The sequence below is a fragment of the Capsella rubella genome, unplaced genomic scaffold (genome assembly GCF_000375325.1).
Source record: "Capsella rubella cultivar Monte Gargano unplaced genomic scaffold, Caprub1_0 scaffold_5, whole genome shotgun sequence".
NCBI classification, from domain to species: Eukaryota; Viridiplantae; Streptophyta; class Magnoliopsida; order Brassicales; family Brassicaceae; genus Capsella; species Capsella rubella.
The window spans coordinates 13,421,973-13,443,690 of record NW_006238919.1 but is presented as its reverse complement, the minus strand read 5'-3'; the positions used below and the strand labels follow the sequence as shown (position 1 = coordinate 13,443,690).

General features: G+C 38.5%; 8 protein-coding genes and 1 non-coding gene across 9 annotated transcripts; 5 read left to right on the top strand and 4 right to left on the bottom strand.

Moving 5' to 3' along the window:
• Positions 1-131: 131 nt before the first annotated feature.
• Positions 132-1,465, bottom strand: LOC17887455 (putative F-box protein At4g17780). The gene is made up of 2 exons (XM_006292965.2): positions 1,069-1,465; positions 132-982 (listed from the first exon to the last, which is right to left on the bottom strand). Exons 1-2 carry the CDS (start codon positions 1,463-1,465, stop codon positions 132-134), a joined length of 1,248 nt encoding a protein of 415 aa, XP_006293027.2.
• Positions 1,466-1,749: 284 nt separating this feature from the next.
• Positions 1,750-2,992, top strand: LOC17885522 (NADH dehydrogenase [ubiquinone] iron-sulfur protein 5-B). Its single transcript, XM_006292872.2, has 2 exons — positions 1,750-1,949; positions 2,621-2,992. Exons 1-2 carry the CDS (start codon positions 1,800-1,802, stop codon positions 2,720-2,722), a joined length of 252 nt encoding a protein of 83 aa, XP_006292934.1. The 5' UTR covers positions 1,750-1,799; the 3' UTR covers positions 2,723-2,992.
• A 126-nt stretch (positions 2,993-3,118) lies between these two features.
• On the top strand, positions 3,119-4,055 carry LOC17886182 (protein SRC2). Its single transcript, XM_006292589.2, has one exon. The coding sequence runs from the start codon at positions 3,175-3,177 to the stop codon at positions 3,940-3,942; it is 768 nt and encodes a 255-aa protein (XP_006292651.1). The 5' UTR covers positions 3,119-3,174; the 3' UTR covers positions 3,943-4,055.
• Positions 4,056-4,622: 567 nt separating this feature from the next.
• Positions 4,623-7,209, top strand: LOC17885553 (autophagy-related protein 18a). The gene is made up of 4 exons (XM_006291105.2): positions 4,623-5,652; positions 6,382-6,589; positions 6,682-6,808; positions 6,935-7,209. Exons 1-4 carry the CDS (start codon positions 4,771-4,773, stop codon positions 7,023-7,025), a joined length of 1,308 nt encoding a protein of 435 aa, XP_006291167.1. The 5' UTR covers positions 4,623-4,770; the 3' UTR covers positions 7,026-7,209.
• A 273-nt stretch (positions 7,210-7,482) lies between these two features.
• On the bottom strand, positions 7,483-10,402 carry LOC17885752 (beta-glucosidase 10). The gene is made up of 13 exons (XM_023782141.1): positions 10,165-10,402; positions 9,972-10,035; positions 9,842-9,891; positions 9,660-9,735; positions 9,494-9,565; positions 9,290-9,377; positions 8,942-9,197; positions 8,750-8,865; positions 8,450-8,676; positions 8,327-8,352; positions 8,147-8,234; positions 7,938-8,028; positions 7,483-7,824 (listed from the first exon to the last, which is right to left on the bottom strand). The coding sequence occupies exons 1-13, from the start codon at positions 10,288-10,290 to the stop codon at positions 7,587-7,589; spliced, it is 1,518 nt and encodes a 505-aa protein (XP_023637909.1). The 5' UTR covers positions 10,291-10,402; the 3' UTR covers positions 7,483-7,586.
• A 570-nt stretch (positions 10,403-10,972) lies between these two features.
• TRNAG-CCC lies at positions 10,973-11,043 on the bottom strand. Its single transcript has one exon. It is a non-coding gene; the product is annotated as a tRNA-Gly (tRNA).
• Positions 11,044-12,419: 1,376 nt separating this feature from the next.
• On the top strand, positions 12,420-14,006 carry LOC17887312 (desiccation-related protein PCC13-62). Its single transcript, XM_006292432.2, has 3 exons — positions 12,420-12,780; positions 12,876-13,101; positions 13,445-14,006. Exons 1-3 carry the CDS (start codon positions 12,473-12,475, stop codon positions 13,862-13,864), a joined length of 954 nt encoding a protein of 317 aa, XP_006292494.1. The 5' UTR covers positions 12,420-12,472; the 3' UTR covers positions 13,865-14,006.
• Positions 14,007-14,814: 808 nt separating this feature from the next.
• Positions 14,815-16,657, bottom strand: LOC17886125 (xyloglucan 6-xylosyltransferase 1). The gene has a single exon (XM_006291008.2). The coding sequence runs from the start codon at positions 16,448-16,450 to the stop codon at positions 15,053-15,055; it is 1,398 nt and encodes a 465-aa protein (XP_006291070.1). The 5' UTR covers positions 16,451-16,657; the 3' UTR covers positions 14,815-15,052.
• A 695-nt stretch (positions 16,658-17,352) lies between these two features.
• Positions 17,353-20,492, top strand: LOC17885167 (beta-glucosidase BoGH3B). Its single transcript, XM_006292679.2, has 8 exons — positions 17,353-17,701; positions 17,801-17,996; positions 18,144-18,234; positions 18,349-18,476; positions 18,586-18,934; positions 19,040-19,225; positions 19,520-19,766; positions 19,900-20,492. Exons 1-8 carry the CDS (start codon positions 17,437-17,439, stop codon positions 20,373-20,375), a joined length of 1,938 nt encoding a protein of 645 aa, XP_006292741.1. The 5' UTR covers positions 17,353-17,436; the 3' UTR covers positions 20,376-20,492.
• Positions 20,493-21,718: the final 1,226 nt, after the last annotated feature.

Here is a 21,718-nt window from a genome sequence, read left to right as displayed (position 1 = left end):
GAAATCTTGTACAATAATACACAAGAAGTGAACAAACAGTAAAGTGTGTTCATAAGAAACAAGGCGATTGTGGAAAAGTTTAATGAATAGATATTAGTCATATAACAGCGTGGAGAGACAGTAACTGCTATTCAAGTAGAATATTTAAAACGAAAAATAATGAGAGAGACTAGAGCAGAGGTAAGCAAAATATGTGGGATCAGCAACTCGTATCGTCCGAAAATACTAGATGTCCGGGATTGGCACCCATCTGCGCTGATGATATCTGGAACACATGTTGGTGGTAAATAGCTAAATCCATATTGGTCGCCAGATGTGCTGATTTTCGCAACACATTCTGGTTGTGAACCAAGTGGGACTAGATTTTCCTCGAAAGGAGATATAAAAGAAATGTCTGAAGAGACGCAACTAAGGTAGTCTGTATGTGGATAATATTTGAGCAACCTCTTCCCACTGTCATGTAAGAAAAGATTCCCTTCCTTAGAAACAGCCACGGGGGTGAACCACCTTGTCCAATAACCTGTTGGGCACTTAACTGTGGATAAACTTATGAAGTGAGTCATAGTCCAAGATTCTTCTTGTGCATCCATGGCCCATATCTCCATTGCCCATTCAAGTATAAAACATGTGTCGCTAATGGCTAAACGGTCTTCAAGGTTCACTAACTGAGATGCAGCGGTGTATCTAAGAGGCGGAAGTGCAGAGACATCCCGGAACTCTTCTGTGTGAAGATCCAAAGCTAGTATCTTAAATCTATGCCTCATGTCTAACCAGTAGATGGAACCATTCACACACGCCGACTTCCTTGTCTGTTCAACCTTGTAAGGGGACGGGCTAAGTTTCCGCCATTCCCCAATGTTCACATCAAGAATCTCGAAAAAGTTGAAATCATATAAAATCCTCACTACTTTATAGCTCCCTTCAACTTCATCCTTACCGAATCCCATCGCCCAATATCCAGGGAATATGTTACGCCATGCTTCTGCAATTGTAACTTTTTAGAACCGGAAACGAATATTCTTTATATTCTTTTTTTCTTTAAGTAAAAAATAAAATAAAAAAACTTACGGGGAACGAGTTCGACCCCATAGTCGTAGGGGCCGGTAGGGAATCGAAGGAACTCTCTGGTGGAAGGGTTCAAAACGTAGACCCAATCTGGAACAGGGATGCAAACCAAACCGTCACATGTCAACGAAGGTCGTGTGGTGACCTCATTGCTTTGTAAATAGTCAACGTCGATCTCTGCGTCTCCTTGGAAAAGTGAATCGCCGACAGCCAGGATTTTGGGCTTCTTTTGAACACTCTTACGCCTCTCCACGAAAATCTTGGACTCCAGTATTGATTTCCATTGTTTTGAGACGGCTTTGAATTTGAAAAGTGGTTTCAATGGCAGCCTGAGGAGTATGTCTTCCACCAGTTCGGCAACTATGTAGACTGAATTAGGTTTTTTTTCTTCTTCCCCCATCTTTTCTTTTGCTAATTTCTTGAGCTATAAGCTATGTGCTGTCAGCTGTGTAGTGTTGAACTCAGGGGAGTGTTTGTTTTATTTATAGCCCGTAATATAAAGGCCCATTAAAGGATTGTTTCGGGTTCTAGTTGGATAAACCCAAATGATGCAGATCCCATAATATTTAGGCCCATTAAAGGATTGTTTCGGGTTCTAGTTGGATAAACCCGAATGATTCGGATCCTTAGAAACCAATCAGGCGAAGAAGAAGAAGAAGAAGAAGAAGAAGAAGAAGTCCTTGACCTTTAGATCTCTCCAGCAGTAAGTTTGGGGATAGGAGGAGGAGAGAAAAATGGCGTCGGGGTGGGGGATAACGGGAAACAAAGGGAGATGTTACGATTTCTGGATGGATTTCAGTGAATGTATGTCTCACTGCAGAGAGCCCAAGGATTGTACTCTTCTTCGTGAAGACTACCTCGAGTGTCTTCACCATTCCAAAGAGGTACCCTTTTCTTTCAATTGGTTCCTGTCTTGTATTAGTCATCAAATCACGCTTTTTATTGCTTGATCATCAGTCTTGCTGCTTTTATTGTTGATTCTTCGCTCTGTTTACCGGTCGTCGTCTTTACGAAACCCTAGATCAATCAATCTGATTATGGTTTCTGGATCACCCTGTTGGATCAATCCCTCTAACTGGTCATTTATGGCTTATTAGATGTATACAAACATAAGCTTCCTTTTGTTGAAACTAATAAGTCTCGTGGTTTCACGAATTTGCATTCTCTCAATTTGTAAATGTGGATGCTAAAATAGCATTTCACTAGCTCGCTCCTAGAGATTAGGTTTATTTTACACCGCTTCCCTTGTTTGATATTTAGTTTTATGGCCTTCTCTTACCCCCTTGAACTAGTTAGCTATTGAGTTTGGAAGTTGAGACATACTCTTCAGCTCTTGTCCCTGTTTGATCCTTCAAATGGAACGATCTGTCCAAATTTGACTCCCATGTTCTCTCTGTATTGACGTCATGGGCGTATCGGAGAAGCCAATTCAACTGAATGTATAGGTTTGCTGTTGAGAATTTTGAGAGGCTTTTCTAGATTACTTCTTTGCTTAGTATAAGCTTATGTAAGATGGACTGATAAGGGAAGCTGGGTATTTGTGTATTTGTTCTAGTTCCAACGAAGAAACAGGATATACAAAGAGGAACAACGTAAACTAAGAGCAGCTTCAAGGAAAGGCGAAGAAACCGGGGATGGTACTCATACTCATCACTAATCAAGTATTGTCATCCTATCTCCAAAGTTTGCATCTTTCGTAGCAAAAAAAAGAAGAAGAAGAATAAGAAGAAGAAGAAAAAGAAAAAGGGTTCTTGAAGATTTGTGTATGTTGTGTCAAATTTTATTTGATCGTTTTCAGTTTGATTTTGCAATGGATTTATCTGTTCTGGTCTATTTTACCTCTGACCGAGTTGTAATATGCCTTTGGCTGTTCATCAAGCAGCACAAAACTCCTTCTTTCATGGTAATAATTACTCTTACAGGTATATTTAAATCATGATCCAATAGAAAGACATTAAAAACAGAACAGTGGATGGAGAAATGAAAAGGTCCTCTATAATTAGTGAGTTGTCATTGACTTTCTCTGAAGTCTTCCCTGTAATTTCTATATGTAATGTGTGTAGAGAGAAACAAGCTTTTGCATATCATCTTTAGTAAATAGTTTCCAAAATGGAGACCAGATCTCTAGAACTAAAGGTGACGTCAGCCAAAGGGATTAAGAAAGTGTCAAGGATGGATGTTTTCGTGGCCGTGAAGTTATCTGGCGATCCCAAATGCTCCGACCAACGTGAGCAGCGGACACAAGTGGCAAGAAACAGTGGAACATGCCCCGAATGGGGCAATGATTTGATGAAATTCCCCATTAACCACACCTTAGCTGAGGCTAACCGCCTTGTGGTCACTTTCAAGATCAAGTGCGAGCAACTTGGAGGCGGAGAGAAAGACATCGGCGAGGTTCACGTCTCGGTGAAAGAGCTTTTGGATCATCTTGGAAACGATAAGTCCGGTCAAAGATACGTCACATATCAAATCGGAAAATCCAAAGGCGACATTAGTTTCACTTATTCCTTCACCGATCATGTGGCGATTACGAGCGATGGTGGCAGCTCACGATACATAGCTCCTGAGCCGATGCGTCCTGCAGCGACACAGCAGCCTGTATTGAACAGACCCGTACTGAGTCAGCTGCTTCCAAGCGTGGGATCGTTTAGCTACGATCACATTCCTTGCCACTCTCAGCCACCACAGGCTCAGCCGGAGATTCTTCCGCCGGCTTGCTTCCCCGGATTGTTCCCGCCTCATGGATATCCGATGAGTTACATACCGGAAAGGCCACAGACAATGTATCCATCTATATTTCCTGGCTTATCATGTCCGCCGGATGGTTATCCTACGCCGCAGACACACCCGGGACTATATCCACCGTACAGATTTTAATTAACCGGTCAACGTTCTCTGAGCTAACAGCTAAGTCGTCGGTGAGGAGATTCGTAGACTTAAGTATTGATTTCATCACGTCCACCTCCTACTTGTGTTTTTTCTTTCTTTCTATACCCTCTCTTTTCTGTTGTTTTGTTCATTTACATTAATGTTGTGTTTTTTTTGTTCTGTAACATAAACATAAAAACATAAAAATTGTTGCGTTCTTCTTTTTTGAACTTATAGAAAATGTTGGCCATACATATTTAGATATATTTTTTTCATTTTTAAAGAAACTACTTTTTAATACGATTGCGATAATTACTGTATGTAACCAGTAAATTATCCTTGTAACAAATCTGATAGAGCATAATCTATGCTATATATCCTCTTAATTAAAATTGAACTCAAATATATTTAAAAAAAAAACACGAAAGTTTTATAAAATAACGACTTTGTTTTACTTTATTTGGCAATAACATAAAATGTAAATAGTATTATAGGAAAAGGCTTACAACATTAATAATATCATGAGTCGAATCTATTTTTTTTTTGTTATCGTAAAGCAAGGAGAATCTAATAATTTGGTGTTACTGCACAAATAAATAAAATTTATGAACTGTAAAAGATTCAGTTAAAAAAAAAAGGGACTCCCGTAAAATTTGAGTTTATCCACTTTTATTGTTAAAACAAACAAAAAAAGAAGTCGAGTAGCCGCCTGAAAGATACGACGGCAACAAGCAAAGCACCAAGTCTTCTTCTTCTTCCTATTCCTCCCTCTTCACGCTTCTTCTTCTTCTTCTCCATCCTCTTTCTCTCTTACGACTCCTTCAAATTCCTTCTTCCATGGCCACCGTCTCCTCCTCCTGGCCGAACCCCAACCCTAATCCCGATTCCACATCTGCCTCAGATTCCGATTCTACTTTTCCCTCTCACCGCGATCCTGGAGACGACACCGAGTCTCTCGATTCCTTCTCCTCCATGAGCCTCAACTCCGACGAGCCTAATCATAATTCTGATCGGATTCCCAATTCCAATCGCGGCGTTAGTATTAATCAACCTCCTATTTCTCCCTCTTTACCGGTGACGCCTCCTCCATCCGTGCTCCACCTCTCCTTCAACCAGGACCATGCTTGCTTCGCTGTTGGCACCGATCGTGGCTTCCGGATCCTTAATTGCGATCCCTTCCGTGAGATTTTTCGCCGTGATTTCGATCGTGGCGGTGGTGTTGCCGTGGTTGAGATGCTTTTCAGATGCAACATTTTAGCACTCGTAGGTGGCGGACCCGATCCTCAGTATCCTCCTAATAAGGTCATGATTTGGGATGATCACCAGGGACGATGTATCGGAGAACTCTCTTTCAGGTCCGATGTTCGATCCGTCCGGCTTAGGAGGGATCGTATTATTGTCGTTCTGGAGCAGAAGATTTTTGTTTACAACTTCTCCGACCTCAAGCTGATGCATCAGATTGAGACCATTGCAAATCCTAAGGGTTTGTGTGCTGTTTCTCAGGGTGTTGGTTCTATGGTTTTGGTCTGTCCAGGTTTGCAGAAAGGCCAAGTTCGGATCGAGCATTATGCTTCTAAACGCACCAAGTTCATCATGGCTCATGATTCCAGAATTGCTTGCTTCGCTCTCACGCAGGATGGGCACTTGTTGGCCACAGCCAGCTCTAAGGGTACTCTGGTTCGGGTGTTCAATACTGTTGATGGCACCTTGCGGCAAGAGGTACCATATTACGCTTTTCATTCATCAAAATCCTTTCTTTATTTGATTTGCTTCTATGGCTCATGTAAGAATCTTGGCAAATTTGCTGGTTTAGTCACTGACTGTTGATTTTCTGATTCTGATTATGAAGTAGGGTAGCACTGGATTTTGATTATCTCATTTCAAGTTTCTATTATTAGCTAAGAGATGCAGAGAAGTTTCATTTATATGCACTTTGAGTTGATTTACTTGCTATTATTGTTGGATGTGTGTTTATTATGATAGAGTCCGATAGTTTTGAGCTTGTCTACAGACGATTTAGCATTTTCTTCTCTGTGGATTTCTTTCTTTTTTTTACCTCAAATCCCAAACTTTTTAGATGGTACACTACTCTTGATAGATTGATTGCTTAGGTAGAGACATGTTGAAAAGGAGGCATCTTTGGCTTAGTGAGGTGAACCTGGTTATAGTATCAAAACATTACTAGGTTTATGTTGTGGCTGATCTTGTTCCTTATGCTGCACACAGTTTTATTTTCTTCTATTGGAGTCACTGAATGAAGTCTTTTTGCATCGATTCCTCCATAGGAAAAAAAAATCTCCATGCATTTATCTTATCATCTTTATCAGGATGTTGTCACTGGTGATGTATATTTTTAGAAAATCCCAAATGCATTGGTGATCGTTATAATAATGCCATATGATTTTGGGGTCCATGGTACAATAATGCCAATATGATGTGACCGTGCAGGTTAGGAGAGGTGCAGATAGAGCGGAGATCTATAGTTTGGCCTTCTCTTCAAATGCCGAGTGGTTAGCAGTCTCAAGTGACAAAGGAACTGTCCATGTTTTTGGTCTCAAAGTCAACTCTGGAGCTCAAGTGAAAGAGACATCACGTATTGCATCTGATCTTACTCGCTCCACTTCATCCCCATCGTCGTCTCTATCATTATTCAAAGGTAAATACCACAAACGCCAAAGTCCGTTGGTTTCACCACTTAGCTGTTGGCAGCATATTGGTTGAGTAACCATGACTCTTTTGCTCGATTAGGAGTGTTGCCAAAGTATTTCAGTTCGGAGTGGTCGGTGGCTCAGTTCCGGTTGGTTGAAGGAACTCAGTACATAGCCGCCTTTGGTCATCAGAAGAACACAGTTGTTATTCTTGGCATGGATGGGAGGTAAGCAAAAAAGAAAAAGCTTGTAATTGCATTTGAGTTTACATCAAACTTGAATTCCTTATTATCTGGTCTGTGTATTGCATATTTGATTTGACCGAACTTGGTTCTTTGACGTTGTTCATACAGCTTCTACAGATGCCAGTTTGATCCGGTGAACGGCGGAGAAATGACTCAGCTTGAGTATCACAACTGCCTGAAACCGCCCTCTGTTTTCTAGAACGCTTATATTCTCTTTTGTCCCTTCTCTGTATCTCTCTGCTACTTGAGCAGTGAGATTTGGTGCAACGATGCTGTAATGTATAGTTTGTGTGTATAATAATCAATGGGTCTTATAATTTGTAAAAACCTTTGATCGCTAACTAAAACTGATTCAAGGCTCCCCATCTGCGTCTTCCCCAACATTTCACCAAACCACATGTGTGTACAAACAACCTGGTCATGTGTGTACCGGTCAAACCACGTGTGATACTGTCGCTGTATGCTACGTTTACCGAATATCATCCGAATATTTACACTTTTATTGTATTTTACTGAAAGAAAAAGAAAAAAAATCTTAATTATTTTAGATTTTACACTATACTTCTTACGCTGAAAAATATTATGTTTTCTTTTAAGTTGAAATTTAATCCCCTACGACTCTTTGTGGTTGGTTATGTTTATCTGTGTTCACATCATTAAGAATCTATGCTACGTACTCGTGTTGCCTATATAACTCACTGAAGATTTTTTCACACAATAGATGAAATCAAACCAAACAAGAATGTATAAGCCAATACTATTACAGTGAAGAATAGCCTGAGAGGTTTCTCTGCAACTGGATATAATCTTGAGAAGCAACATCAATGGTACCATTGAGAAAACCAGTGTACCAAGAAGCAGAGAGCTTTGGAGACCTCTTACGACCAGGATCGCTAAAATTCACATAGTACATCCCAAAGCTGGTTGTATATCCAGCCATTAACTCATATAAATCAATCATCGACCATACAAAGTAACCTCTTGTGTCCGATCCATTCCTGATCAGTCAAAAGATTTGGCATACGTCAAACTAAAAGTGAAATTATAATTGGGATATTTGACCGCTTCAATGCTAATATAAAGACTAAAAGATGAAGAAGGAGAATAATACTTGATGGCGTTGAGCACTGCACCAATGTAAGCTTGAATGTATTCAACTCTTGGTGTGTCTTGTAGCATCGAATCGTGTTTCATGGGTTTACCTGTTTTTGTTGTTTTTTTTCTTTTGGGTGTGATTAAAAGAATCTTAAGAACAAAAAGGTGTGCTTTCAAACAGAGAGAACAGAGCAAGAAGACAAAAACAAAAAAAAGGAATTGTACCATTTTCAAGAATGTAGATTGGGGGATTGTTGTAGCTCTGCTTTAGATACTCAAGAACACCTTCGAGACCCCATGGAATAGCCTCCCACTTCAAGAAAAGCAATTGAATAAGAAGATATCACAATAAGAGTTTTTGGCCTAGAAATAATATACGTGTTGTGTAGATTTGCAGGTCCTTACCTCGGAAAATGAAAAATTGCCAATGGCTGTCCAAAGAGGGAAGAGTGAGTTATCAGTTGAATGAGTATGAAAAGCTTTTTTTATTGATTTTTAATTTTTGACGATGAAAGAAACAAAGCTTACGGAGCAAATATACGCCCATGTCCGTAAAGAAGCCTTCCTTCATGTTGGGAAAGATAGAAGGTGCCGGCTGGCTTGTGACGTAGAATGTTATGTAGTGAATAATTCCAATAAAGTCAGATGATCCTTTCACTTGTTCCGACTCTTCCTCTGAGAAAACAGGTAACCTCGATCCTAACGTTCTCTTCATTACGTCCGGATAGTCCCCAAATACCAAAGGCTTCAACATCCTGAATTATCAATTTATTAGTATTTCAGAATTTTGTCCTCAAGTTACTGGAACATAGAAAGCTTTCTTCTCACCAGTCAAGTAAGAAAGCTTTAGCTCTTTGAGTTGCGATTTCATCGTCTGTGGAGTTTGTATTAGGAGATAACCCGAATGCAAATATACTAAAGCCTACTGATCCTCTCTGCTTACCCTGCACCATCATATACAGAATTAAGGTTTTAAGAGCGAAAAAAAAAAGAAAAATATATATATATATGTTTATATACCTTGTACTTTAGTTTATACAAATTTGAAACAGAGGCATGAGCTAGCAACATGTTATGGCCTGCAATATAGGGTTCTGTAGAAGAATTTCCAGTAGAGCAATTGATGAATATGTTTGGAGAACAATGTCCGGGCGGCGCGATTCCTTCTCCATAAGACGCAATGGCGAATATTGTAGCTTCGTTGACTGTAGTCCATAACTTCACATCCTCCCCAAACTCTCTGAAGCATACATCTGCAAAAGCAGTGAAGTCTTCTCTGCAATATAACAATTAAACAACATTCTAGTCATATATATATATATTAATATGTATAACTTTGTTATGTCAGAGTCTTCCTCGATACTTTACATGATTTTGCGGTTGAGCCATCCTCCGTACTCATCTTCAAGAGACTGAGGAAGATCATAGTGGTAAAGTGTAACGTGTGGTTCGATTCCTGTTAAATATTTTTTGCCAAAATTTACATTAGAAGCTAAATTGAGTTGGCTTTGTAAGTTGGGATCAAGTATTAAATACAGAAGGAAAAGAAAGTATGAAGACAAAAACAGTCACCATGATTTTGTAGCTCTTTGATGAGCTTCTTGTAAAACAAAAGACCTTTTGGGTTAATGGGTCCTCTTCCATCTGGGAAAAAGGGTTTAACGAGAACATCAGAAACAGTAACAGTAACAGTAACGCTGATTACTTGCAAAGAAAGAAACAAGGAAGAGGGCGTTACTAGGTAAAAGTCTTGACCAGGAGATAGAGAATCTGAATGATTGTAAACCCATTTCTACCATCAACTTAACATCTTCCTGCAAAAGTCACAGTAACGCATGTAATTTGAGAAAGAAAAACAGAGCCAGAGATTTACTATAACTTGTTCGAAAAGTAAACAGCAAAAGGGGGAGAGAGAGAGACCTTGTATTTGTGATAGCCATCACATGCTATGTCTCCATTATCTCTACTATCTAAAACGTTTGTAGACAAAAATCAAAAACAAACAAAAGAAAAAGAAGGTAAAGAGAGAAGAAGAAGAAGAAGAGCTTACAAGAGTGGGAATAAGTATCCCAGACGCTAGGAGTTCTTCCATCTTCATCAACAGCTCCTTCCCACTAATTTTCCACAAATTAAAGTCCCAACATCAAAGAATATTTATATATATAAAAGCTCTAATAATTTGTATAGAGAGACAAAACAATATTTGAAAGTAAAAAAGAAGACAGAAGCAGCAGAGTCGGAACCTGATAAGCGGAAGTGGCGGCTCCGAATAGGAAATCATCAGGAAACTCGTTTCTGGTAAAGGCATCAATGTAACTCGTTGCCGAAACGATTACCAAAATTTTGAAATATAGAGAGAAATTTTTCATTATTATTTATTCTCCCCACTTTTCCTCGAAAGGTTTTTTCTAAGAGAGTACTAAAAATAAATCCTAGGCAAATAAATAAATAAGTGATCTGGGTTTTTTGTGTGGAGAAGCAACGAGTGACACATCTTTTTCTAATTCCTAATTCCTTGTTCCACTTCGTAAAAAGCGAAACAAATCTATATAATGCGAAAGAAGACTATAGAATATATTATTTGTAATCCTTGTGATGTGACCAGACCGACATACATTTCCCCAACCCTACATGGCTACATGGATCAAAAATCCAATTTGGAAAATCATTTTAATTTGGTGGATTAAGATTTTTTTCTCCCTTTTGGGTTGCTGAACAAAAATATATATGCTAATTTAGTCAAGAATTTACATTTGGAGAATATTTTTATGCTTTTAGAGATATTACAACGGATGTACTAAATCAAATGGGTGGGAGAGTTTTCAATGGTTACGTCTTTGTTTCACTTTTTGCACGAGAAAGAAAGTTGCCACGTCATGAAAATAAAATACCTCTCCAACAAAAATATAATGTTTCTTCTTTTGGTAAGTTAATATTATTAATATTTTAAAAATAAAACATATATAGTCGACCAAAATATTCTGCTTCTCCTTATGTATATTAGTGAGTTTTAATGTGAAGACAAAAAAGAGTAAAAAGATAGATAGACGATGCGCATCCAGGGAATCGAACCCTGGTCAGTACCGTGGGAGGGTACTATGATACCACTACACCAGATGCGCTACTACTCTGCCTGCAAAAGTTTATTAAATAATCAGCTTCATCAGCCTCATCCAACTCATCTCCTTCATCCACAGCCATATACTTGAATTCTCTGCCCTTACATCTGTGACCAGGATTCCACTTGTCACCACAACGAAAACGGCTGAGCTTAATAGGAGCAAGAGACTTGGTGGCAACAACCAGAATGAAATATTATTTAATCGTGGAAATGCCATGTCAGGTGCACCTATCAGAATAGGAACAAACCAATTACCAAGGTCATTTCTAAGAGTTAGGTCTTCAGGACTATATCTATTCAATGAAAGTCCCTAGCGCAGGTGAGACTTAATCCTATGTTTACTTTTCATTCAAATCAGCTTACTGATGACTAAAGAAGACTTTTATCCTGGCGGTTGTTGGTTCCTTCTTACCCTCCATCCTTTGATTTTGGACATCTCAAAAACTTTTGTGGTACAGATATTGGGCCTTTTGTTGACTAAACTTAAGTCCCCCGCCGAGCTGTTAGCTCACGAACCCAATAAAGGCCCAATATTTTCTTTCCCACCGAGCCGACTATACTGTTTTTTTTTTTGGGTTGCACTGCACATATCTACGTACGTTTAAACTCTTCAGTATCAGATAGATATAATATTCCTAATATAATATATAATGTTGCAGTTTATAGAACATGGAATAAAATTTTCAGTGAAAATTTGTGTATTCATGGAAAAAAAAACTCTAATTTTTCTTAGATAGATAAAGAAATATATATAATCTTGGTTTGAGTTAGTTACAACTTACAAATGACCACGCCTTCTTTTTACTTTATTGACCTATGGTTGTAATTTCCTTCACCATGCAACGATGATCTCAACTTTTTTTTTTTTTTTGGATAATTCTTTTGTTACGGTTTAACTATCACGTATCGATATCTTCATTTAGTCACCAATCACATTATTAAGTTACCACGTCTTTTTCATCTTTTGCCCTATCTTTCATAACACCTAGCTAGCTACTTGGATGGTTGAGAGTAAATTAAAGAACTAAATATATAATAAAACAAGTGGATATTTTACCGTGTGATGATGCTATAAAATTCCATTCATTCAGGCATATCATGTTAATTACCTTACGTAATGAGTCATTACTAATGACAATTGTTATATGGTAGTCAGTGATTTATAAAAACTTGTCAATATTCCATTATTGATACTGAAATAAGCTATTAACTTAGAGTTCACGTATTAACAAAAACAAAAAAAGAACTTGTATTCACGTAAGGGTCTTAAACAACAATTCAATTCTAACCAACATGATTTATTAAATACTTTTTTAAAGTATTATTACTGAAGAAAAGAAAAGTACAACCCCAATATAAATTGCTAAGTTCTTGTATAGACGATATAGAGAGACATAAATTATTAAAGATTTAAAGAAAGGAAGAAAAGTATGTTTAAACTCTGTCTCGTTCTCGTCTTGCTTATTGCAATAGACGCAAGTCTGGTTAACTCCAGCTATTGTAGCTGCTCGGGGAACATATCAGCGAGCGATGTTGATCGAGTCCATTTCGCAATGAACTTGGAGTTCATGGAGGCCGAGTTCTTCTTAAAAGGGTCTACCGGAAAAGGACTCGATGCGTTTAACGAGACGCTTGCTCAAGGTGGACCACCTCCCGTAGGGGCAAAGAAAGCAAATCTTGACCCTATAACTAATCGAATCATCGAGGAGTTTGGTTATCAAGAAATTGGTCATCTTAGGTAACTCACGACCATATATTCAAATTTCTTTGATTGTTACTATGCATGATCGTAAAAAATTTAAAATTAAGTTTTTTTTTTGGGTATCAATGAAGGGCTATAGCAGATATGACCGGAGGAATACCGCGTCCGTTGTTGAATCTGACGAGAGAGAACTTTGCAGAGTTCATGGACAGAGCGGTTGGACGGAGATCAAACCCGCGGTTCGACCCTTATGCCAACTCACGCAACTATCTCTTAGCTTCGTACTATATCCCTTACGTTGGTCTTACCGGTTACGTCGGAACCATCCCTTACCTTGTATACTTCAATATCAAACAGGTAATCAACTATATATGACTAAATAATATAACTTATAAATATTACTAAACCGTATGAGTTATGATTAAATTCTAATAGCTTTATATATAATTTTTAGAACTAATGAAAAAAAAGTATTACTAAACTTTATAAAAGAAATTTCTACTACAAATATACATGTTTTCTTTAAGCAAATATATATACATGTTATTTCCAACATTATACGTGTAATATATACACATTGTAATTGGTTACACACTTACATTTCGACAAGCTAAGTGAGTTTGATAGTTACACTTAGCATGTCAATTCATGCGATGGAATTAGTAATCATTATGAAGATATTCCTATAAATATATATCAGCTTGTGGCGGGTCTATTGGGGGTGGAATCGGGTCAAGACGGAGTGATAAGGACGATGCTGTACGAGAGACAGTACGAGATGGTGGAGGAATACGGGGGAGTCACGGTGGCTGAGCTGACCAACGAGATATCTAACCTCCGTAACGAGCTCGGTATGTGCGGGATAAAGGATGAAGGCCTGTGCGTGCCGCTGTGGCTAGGTGCGGAGAATCGCACCACCAGCAACATCCTCTCCGCCGATCCTTACTCTCTCTCTTATGACCGGACACCGCAAGAGATCCTAAGGGTTATGTACGGCACCGGCGATGAGCATCGGCCCGGTGGGTTTTGGCCGTGTGGTGCCAACGGGAGAATCGCTAGGATGTTTCTCGATGGTGGGTCTTATGGAGATGGCGTTGTATGCTCTTCAGATGAAAATTAAATGTTTTAGTTGATATATATATTAAGATTGTAATATTATTCTCATTAAGGTGATACGGATGATTACTACTACTAATTATTCCATGTATCTTATTGCTATCTGTGTTTAATCTATAATTAATAAAATAAAATAAAAAGGCAAATTATGCTCGAGACAAAAAAAGGAATGAATGGGACAGTAGAAAAGACTAACACGACATTTCAGTAAGATGTGAACTGTGATCAATAGTTTCTTCTTCTAGTGACGATTAGGAAGGATACATGTAAGTAATTACGCGTATGCGTTACGCCGCAAGACGTAAGAATTCTTCTTTTCTCGTTTCCGTTCAATTTCTTAATTAGTAGGAAAGTAATCAACAACGTACGTATACTTTTTGCAAACCAGATCAATAATAAACTATTGTGTAATATGACTCATATTTGAATTTTAAATAATAATAAAAAAGTTGTCGTCTCGTCGTGCATTCCACAAAGGAGGTGGTGGTGTTGTGTTAAGATAGATTATACACACGTGATGTAATCTCCACCCTCGGCCTCCTTAATTATAAAAGGAACTGCAAAGTCAAAAAGAAACAAAAAATGCAATACTTCAAAAAAAAAAAAAAAATATATATATATATATATCTCAAGTGATTTGAAGCGTCTGTCAACAAGAACAAAACCAATAATAATCACGCCGTACGCTCCACATCAAGGGGAGCTCAAAACCAAGGCAGCAAAAGAGCAAAACGTGTCACTTCAAGCAAAACTATATCATCCCATTACAACACAACGTGTCCGGCTTTCAACTTACTAACGTTAATAAGCAACAAAAAAAAATCTACAAGAGCCAAAGTAGTCGTGTAACCGACATCTGTAAATTTTCAGAACGTCAGTCTCTGGCAAATTATAAGTAGCACCCACAAGCCACGAGTCACAGACCTGCTGACTATTATTCATTTAACTTACAAAAATTTACGCATATATATACACATACAATTATGTAATGTCTACAAGAAGATCATTACGCAGAGTGATGATGAAGAAATTAACGAGGACAACTCATTACACGATTCAGCATCTGATAAATGGGAGATCAAATGTGATTTAAGTATATATCTCATCAACTAAAGAAACTACAAACAAATAAAATGGGATTAAAAATAATAAATGTGTCTCCCTAAAGCCAAAAAAAACAAGAACTATAGCCTCACGTCGTCCTAGTAGTAGTAAACTTGGCGGCTTTAAACGGCGGATGAAGCAGCCCAAGCTCGTCCTTGGCATCGAGCGGCCTATCAGTCTGGTTGCGCGTGGGTTTGACGCGCCGGCTCCCAAGCGACTTATGCGTGAAACCATACATGTCAAGAATCTGATTGTCTCCGAAATTAAACGCTCTGTCCATCTGCCGCAGACACCTTTCCACCGGATAATCTCCGAATTTACCGCACGGTTTACACCCGACGAAATGGGTCACGAGAGGCCACCGATGGTCTCCAAAACCCGGTTTATGATTCTCAATCATCTCCTCGTACCGGTCCACCAAAATCCCCCAATAACCGTGCAAGTAATAACCACTCTCTAGGTACACTTTGCCTCCCCATTTCTCCCTCTCCGTCGCCAGAAGGTAGACCATCGCGGACTGATCGTCAGCTTCGAAAGCGGGTCGGTCTTTGAGCTCCCGGGTCAAGATTTTACCCGCTTCTTCTCGGATCTTCCCTTTAGGTCCCATAGGAGCCCAAGCGTCGAGAAGATCAAGCGACCACTGTGAGTTCCTAAGCAAGAAACTTCCTGTGTTGAGACCAATCCAGTTCTTCTGGTCATAAACCATCTCGTTCCAGCCGTGCATCACCAAATTGTGATCTTTATACCTCTCCCATGGAAGCTCGAACACCATGTCCGTGAACATCGCATCACTGTCCATCCACCATAGAAACTCGATCTCGGGATGAGACAAGAGTAATTTCCTGATCAACGGAAGCTTAGCCCAGAACCCAGCCATCTCAGCATCCAGCAGCGCCATGTTGTAGAAGATCTCGATTCCGTGTATCCTACAGTAATCGATTTTGTTCTTAATCGACTTCAATAGGTAATGGTCTCCCACGGGATTCTCACACGGCTTGGGAGCTGAACCAGTGACAAGAAGAACCCTAGGCTTGTTTGGCGCCACGAAATTAGGGAAATTAGGGTTCTGTTCGAGCCAATCAAGCCTCTGCTCATCCCAGTCAGAGATCTTTGGACCAAGAGAATACGGTTTATTAGTCCTTCGGTCTTGAGATGTTTTGTCTCCATCTCCTTCTTCTTCGTCAACGAATAGCTTGTTCACGTCGAAGGTCTCGTAGCTGTTACCATTCCCATCCCCGTCTTTGGACGACGACGTTTTGGAAGACACCTCGACGAGGACACGGTGAGGCTCGCCGCGTTTACGCGTGTAGAAGAAATGCTCACGGATCTCTTCGATGTCTTTCTCCGGCGTACCGAACTTACCGGCTCCGATAGTGCCACGCAAGACGATGACGGTGAGAACGAGGCAAAGAATCGTCACTTTACCTTGGCGCATGATTCTCTGTAATCTCCGAAACCGATACGCTCCTAAACACTTCTCTAACATTTCTTCTTCTTCTTCAACAGATCTGGTCTCGATTCAGACACAAAGACGAAATCTTAAAAACAGAGAGAAATCAGAGGGAAATCTATATAAAGGTGTTTGTAATTTGTAAATGACAGACGACAAGATTACTACGCGTTGATGGAAAGGATTAAACCATGAGATCTTTTTCCCTTTTAAAAGCTTTTTTTTTCCTTTTTAAAAGCTCTTCAAGAAAAAAAGAAAAAAAAGGAAGAAGAAAACACTTAATGAAGATTTAAAAATTGGATTAAACAAGTACATATATAATATATTGATTATTTTAGTACTTTTTATTTAATAAAATTTTGAAATAAATATATATTTGAAAATTGAAATGTCAGACAGAACAGAACATGCCTGCCTGTCTGGAACGCGTAAATATATATATTAACCTGGTGCGGATCTATCTTCGCAGCCACACTAGTAGTGTAGACGAACACACACACTCTTTTGAAATTCTTTCTATTATTCCGCTTTTATACTAATTGGGCCGAGTGTTAAAAGAAAACTAATTGGGCCTTACTAATACAAAACCCATATATAGCCCAATTATAATTCTCGGCCTAACATTACGTGGTATCTATGTTGTTTTTCTTTGTTTCTAGTTTCTTCTACTAACAGGAAAACGGTTAGGTCGTTGATGGAGGGGAGAGATAGAACAGGAAACAGAAGGTTTTGAGTTCACACAAGTGTCCGAAATTTAAAATTAAATTATATATGTTTTCGTTTTGTTCGGTGCTGTAAATTTAGAGCACCAGCCAAATATTTTAACCGTTCGGGATTAATTAACGGAACCTCTCTCTTTTTTTTTTAATAGAAAACAAAAAAATACGCTACTATAAATGTTCCCTTCTTGTTTACTTTTCAATTCAGGATTTAGAAAGATCATTATAATAGTATATCTTTTTAATCTATATTCTGAATTCTCTCTGAATCCAGGGAGGGTCTCCATTAGCGGAGGCGCGACAATGTACGGCGTCAGGAGTTTTTTCTTCTCGGCGGTGATTGTTATATTGTTCGTCAGCCGTTATGGAGGCGCCACCGCAGCCAACCGAGGCTACATTAAGTACAAAGATCCTAACGCGGCGGTGGAAGAGAGAGTGGAAGACTTGTTGGCACGAATGACGTTACCGGAAAAACTTGGTCAAATGTGTCAAGTTGATCGATTCAACTACACGATACGTGAGAAATATATGAAGAATGGCCACGAAATCTTCACAAAGTACCTGATCGGTAAGCTAGGAAAATATTTTTACGTACGTTTATTTTGCTTATATCGAAAACTTAGAATGATGAACTAATAATTGAATTGGTGCACGTACGAGGTTACAGGAAACTACTTGAGCAACCCGTTCGATACCGGAGCAGACATAGGATCGCGTTTACAACTTGTAAACGATATCCAGAAATTGTGTCTTTCGACGAGGCTCGGAATCCCTGCGCTTTACTCTATTGATGCGGTTCATGGTCACAGCACTTTTATTAATGCAACCATTTTCCCCCACAACATCGGTCTTGGTGCCACTAGGTACATATTAATACTTTAAATGATTCATTTAATACAGAGCTTTTGGGCGAAATGTTGTATGCATTTTAGTTTTCTTTTTAAAAAAAATCCCCAATATAAAAGTTAGTTAAAACGTATTTGATAGATCTAGTGGTTCGTTTCTTGTAGGGATCCTCAACTTGTTAAAAGGATCGGAGCTATAACCGCCCTCGAAGTAAAGGCAACAGGAGTTGCTCAAGCTTTTGCACCTTGTGTTGCGGTAATTAATATACTCTGTCTACACACACACACACAAATACATTTCCATCGATCAACATAAATATAGAGATAATATAAACCTTTTCTAAACTGGATTGAGAAATTGGATGAACAGGTTTGCAGAGATCCTAGATGGGGAAGGTGTTACGAGAGCTACAGTGAAGACACTAAGGTTGTGAATATGATGACCGAGGGTATCATCGATGGATTACAAGGAAATGCTCCTTACATTGCTGATCAAAAGTAATTAATTAACCAAGAACTATATACTAGCTTGTTTAATTTGTATCTAAATTTTTATTGATCTTGATCACTAGTTGACTAATGTGAAAACATGCCTCTACGCGGTTAGGATCAATGTGGCTGGGGTTGCCAAGCATTTTGTTGGGGACGGAGGGACAGTAAATGGAATCAATGAGGACAACACTGTGGGTGATAATGCTACTATCTTTGGTATCCATATGCCTCCATTTGAGATAGCGGTCAAGAAAGGGATCTCATCGATCATGGCTTCTTACTCTAGTATTAACGGTGTTAAGATGCATGCAAACCGCGCATTGATCACTGATTACCTCAAGAACACTCTCAAATTCCAAGGCTTTGTTATCTCTGATTGGATGGGAATTGATAGGATCACAACGCCACATAGATCAAACTACACTTACTCCGTTGAAGCTTCCATTAATGCAGGCATTGATATGGTTGGGTTTTTTTTTTTTTTACTTTTGTTTCCATAATTTCAACCAAGAAATGGATGTCTGATATGTTAATCGATAGGATTTAAAATGTGGAATCTTGTTCTGTAGGTTATGGTTCCATGGGAGTATCCAGAGTACTTGGAGGTATTGACAAAATTAGTGAATGGAGGATACATCCCTATGAGCCGTATCGACGATGCTGTTCGAAGGGTCTTGAGAGTCAAATTCTCTATCGGTCTCTTTGAGAATCCGTTTCCAGCAGTGGAAAATGTCGCGGCAGAGTTTGGGTCTGAGGTAAATCCACGATTTTGTGTTTATATACATAAGTGTTTACTAAAGACACCTTATTTAATTAAGCATCTTAAAATCTGTCAAGGGAAAATTTATCTAAATTAATGGACCATGTGAAATAATAAAATTAGGTATACAATAAAAGCTAAATCGTTGTCGTCTTATAATTAAAGTCCAAGAACAAAGATTATATTACTACAAAAAAAACTATCAATAATCTATCATGCATGCAGATACAACATCAAACTATATAGTTAATTAGTCTTATATTATTGAAAATTTAATACGATGTTGAAGGCTCATCGGGAAGTTGCGAGAGAGGCGGTGAGGAAATCAATGGTGCTTCTAAAGAACGGGAAGCCAAACGCCGATAAAGTTGTGCCGCTCCAGAAGAAGGTGAAGAAGATTGTTGTCGCGGGACTACACGCTAAGAACATGGGATGGCAATGTGGTGGCTTTACTCTCACTTGGCAAGGATTCAACGGAACTGGTGAAGTTATCCCCATGAACCAAAGAACGGGCTCTCCTACCGGTAAAACGAGAGGTAATATACATTTCTTAATATATATCAGAGATGTATTTATATAATATGAGGGCTTAATATAGAGTCTCTATATATACGTACAGACGAGACATTCAGTTCATTCTAAAATGTTTCCAACAATATGTACATACAGGAACTACAATATTGGAAGCCATCCAGAGAACAGTAGATCCCACCACTGAAGTTGTCTACGTGGAGGAAGCAAACCAAGATACATCGAAGCTTCACGCGGATGCTGCATACACAATTGTGGTCGTGGGAGAACTTCCTTACGCAGAGTCGAACGGGGACAGCAAAACGCTCGGTCTATATGGACCAGGCCCAGACACGCTCAAGCACACGTGTGGTAGTGGGATGAAGTGTATGGTGGTCCTAGTCACAGGACGTCCGCTCGTGATCGAGCCTTACATGGACATGATCGATGCTCTTGCAGTCGCATGGCTACCCGGAACGGAAGGACAAGGTGTCGCTGATGTCTTGTTTGGTGATCATCCCTTTACTGGTACTCTGCCTCGCACGTGGATGAGGAGTGTTGATCAACTTCCGATGAACGTTGGCGACAAGAACTACGATCCTCTCTTCCCCTTCGGATTCGGAATTCAAACCTAAATCAGTAACCATATAACTATGTAACTATACGAATAATGTAATTGTCACACTTTCCCGATCAATATTTTAATGACAATTCTGGTACATGCAAATCCTGTCCTATGTTAGCAATTCCATATCAAAAACAAAAGAAACCAAATTTAATATTAATACATACAGTATATGGACTATATACATATGGCCATGGGACTTGTTCATTATCTGATATTGATCGAGCATGCCTAGTTCATTGTAGTAGAGCCCAATCCTTTGCTTTTGTCTTTGTTTTTTAGGATGTGGAAAACAAAAAGATTCTTTTTTGAGGGGAAAAAAACACAAGTCTTTAAGGTTTTTGTGAAAATGGAGAGTACGTAGACAGAAAAGAGACGACGTGACGGCAAAACGGGTCCAGCCATGCACTATGCAATGTCGGGTGCGTTGATATTTAACGGAAAAGGTGCTTTTGACAATAATAAAACAAAGATAACAAAAATTGTTTGATGAATGGTCTAAGTTTTTTGTAATTAAAACGTAAACTCGTAAACGTTGCTCTTCTAAATAGCCTAATATATATATTTCCCTGGATGACCTTCATAAAGAAGAAACAATTAAAAATCCCCGTTACAACCCATATAGTTAGAGGAGTCAGCTGGCGAAAGATTTGCTCTCAATCTCATAAGTTCTGTTTTTTAACTTTTGATTCATATATAGAAAGGACAAAGGATATACAAAAAGCTAAGGACATATAATGTGACCCAAAATGATGATCAATAAATATCCAGAGTTTACTTTACATACATTATTATGTGTTGAATAAAATAGAGGGTTTATGTATATAATAATAATGAATATGCTCTTGTTAATTTAGTCTTTTCCAGAATAAAATAGAAAGAAAAAGACAGTGGGGTAGACGAGAATCTATGTGCGTTTCCATGAGTAGGCATATATGTTATATATCCAAGAATATGGCGTTTCCTCCCAATGGCATATGAGTATTGATTTTATTCGTGATCAGGGTCACGCATGAACGAACATGACGTGCCATATTCTTTATACGCTTACCTAATTCGAACAACGGAAACAATAAGTAATGTTATTTTGAATTTTATGTTGACTCTTTATACAGTAAAACCTCTATACATTAATAATGCTGAGACCATGAAAATCTATTAATTTATAAAGCTATTAATTTATCGATAAATTAATAATTATTAATTTATAAAGAGATTTTCTTAATTTGAAAGTTTTTTCAGAAAAATATTTAAAAATGAGATTTAATCATGGTAATTAGTATTTTATATAATCAATTACAAAGAAAATAATAATTATTATGTCTTGAAAGAGAATGCTAACAATTTTTAATA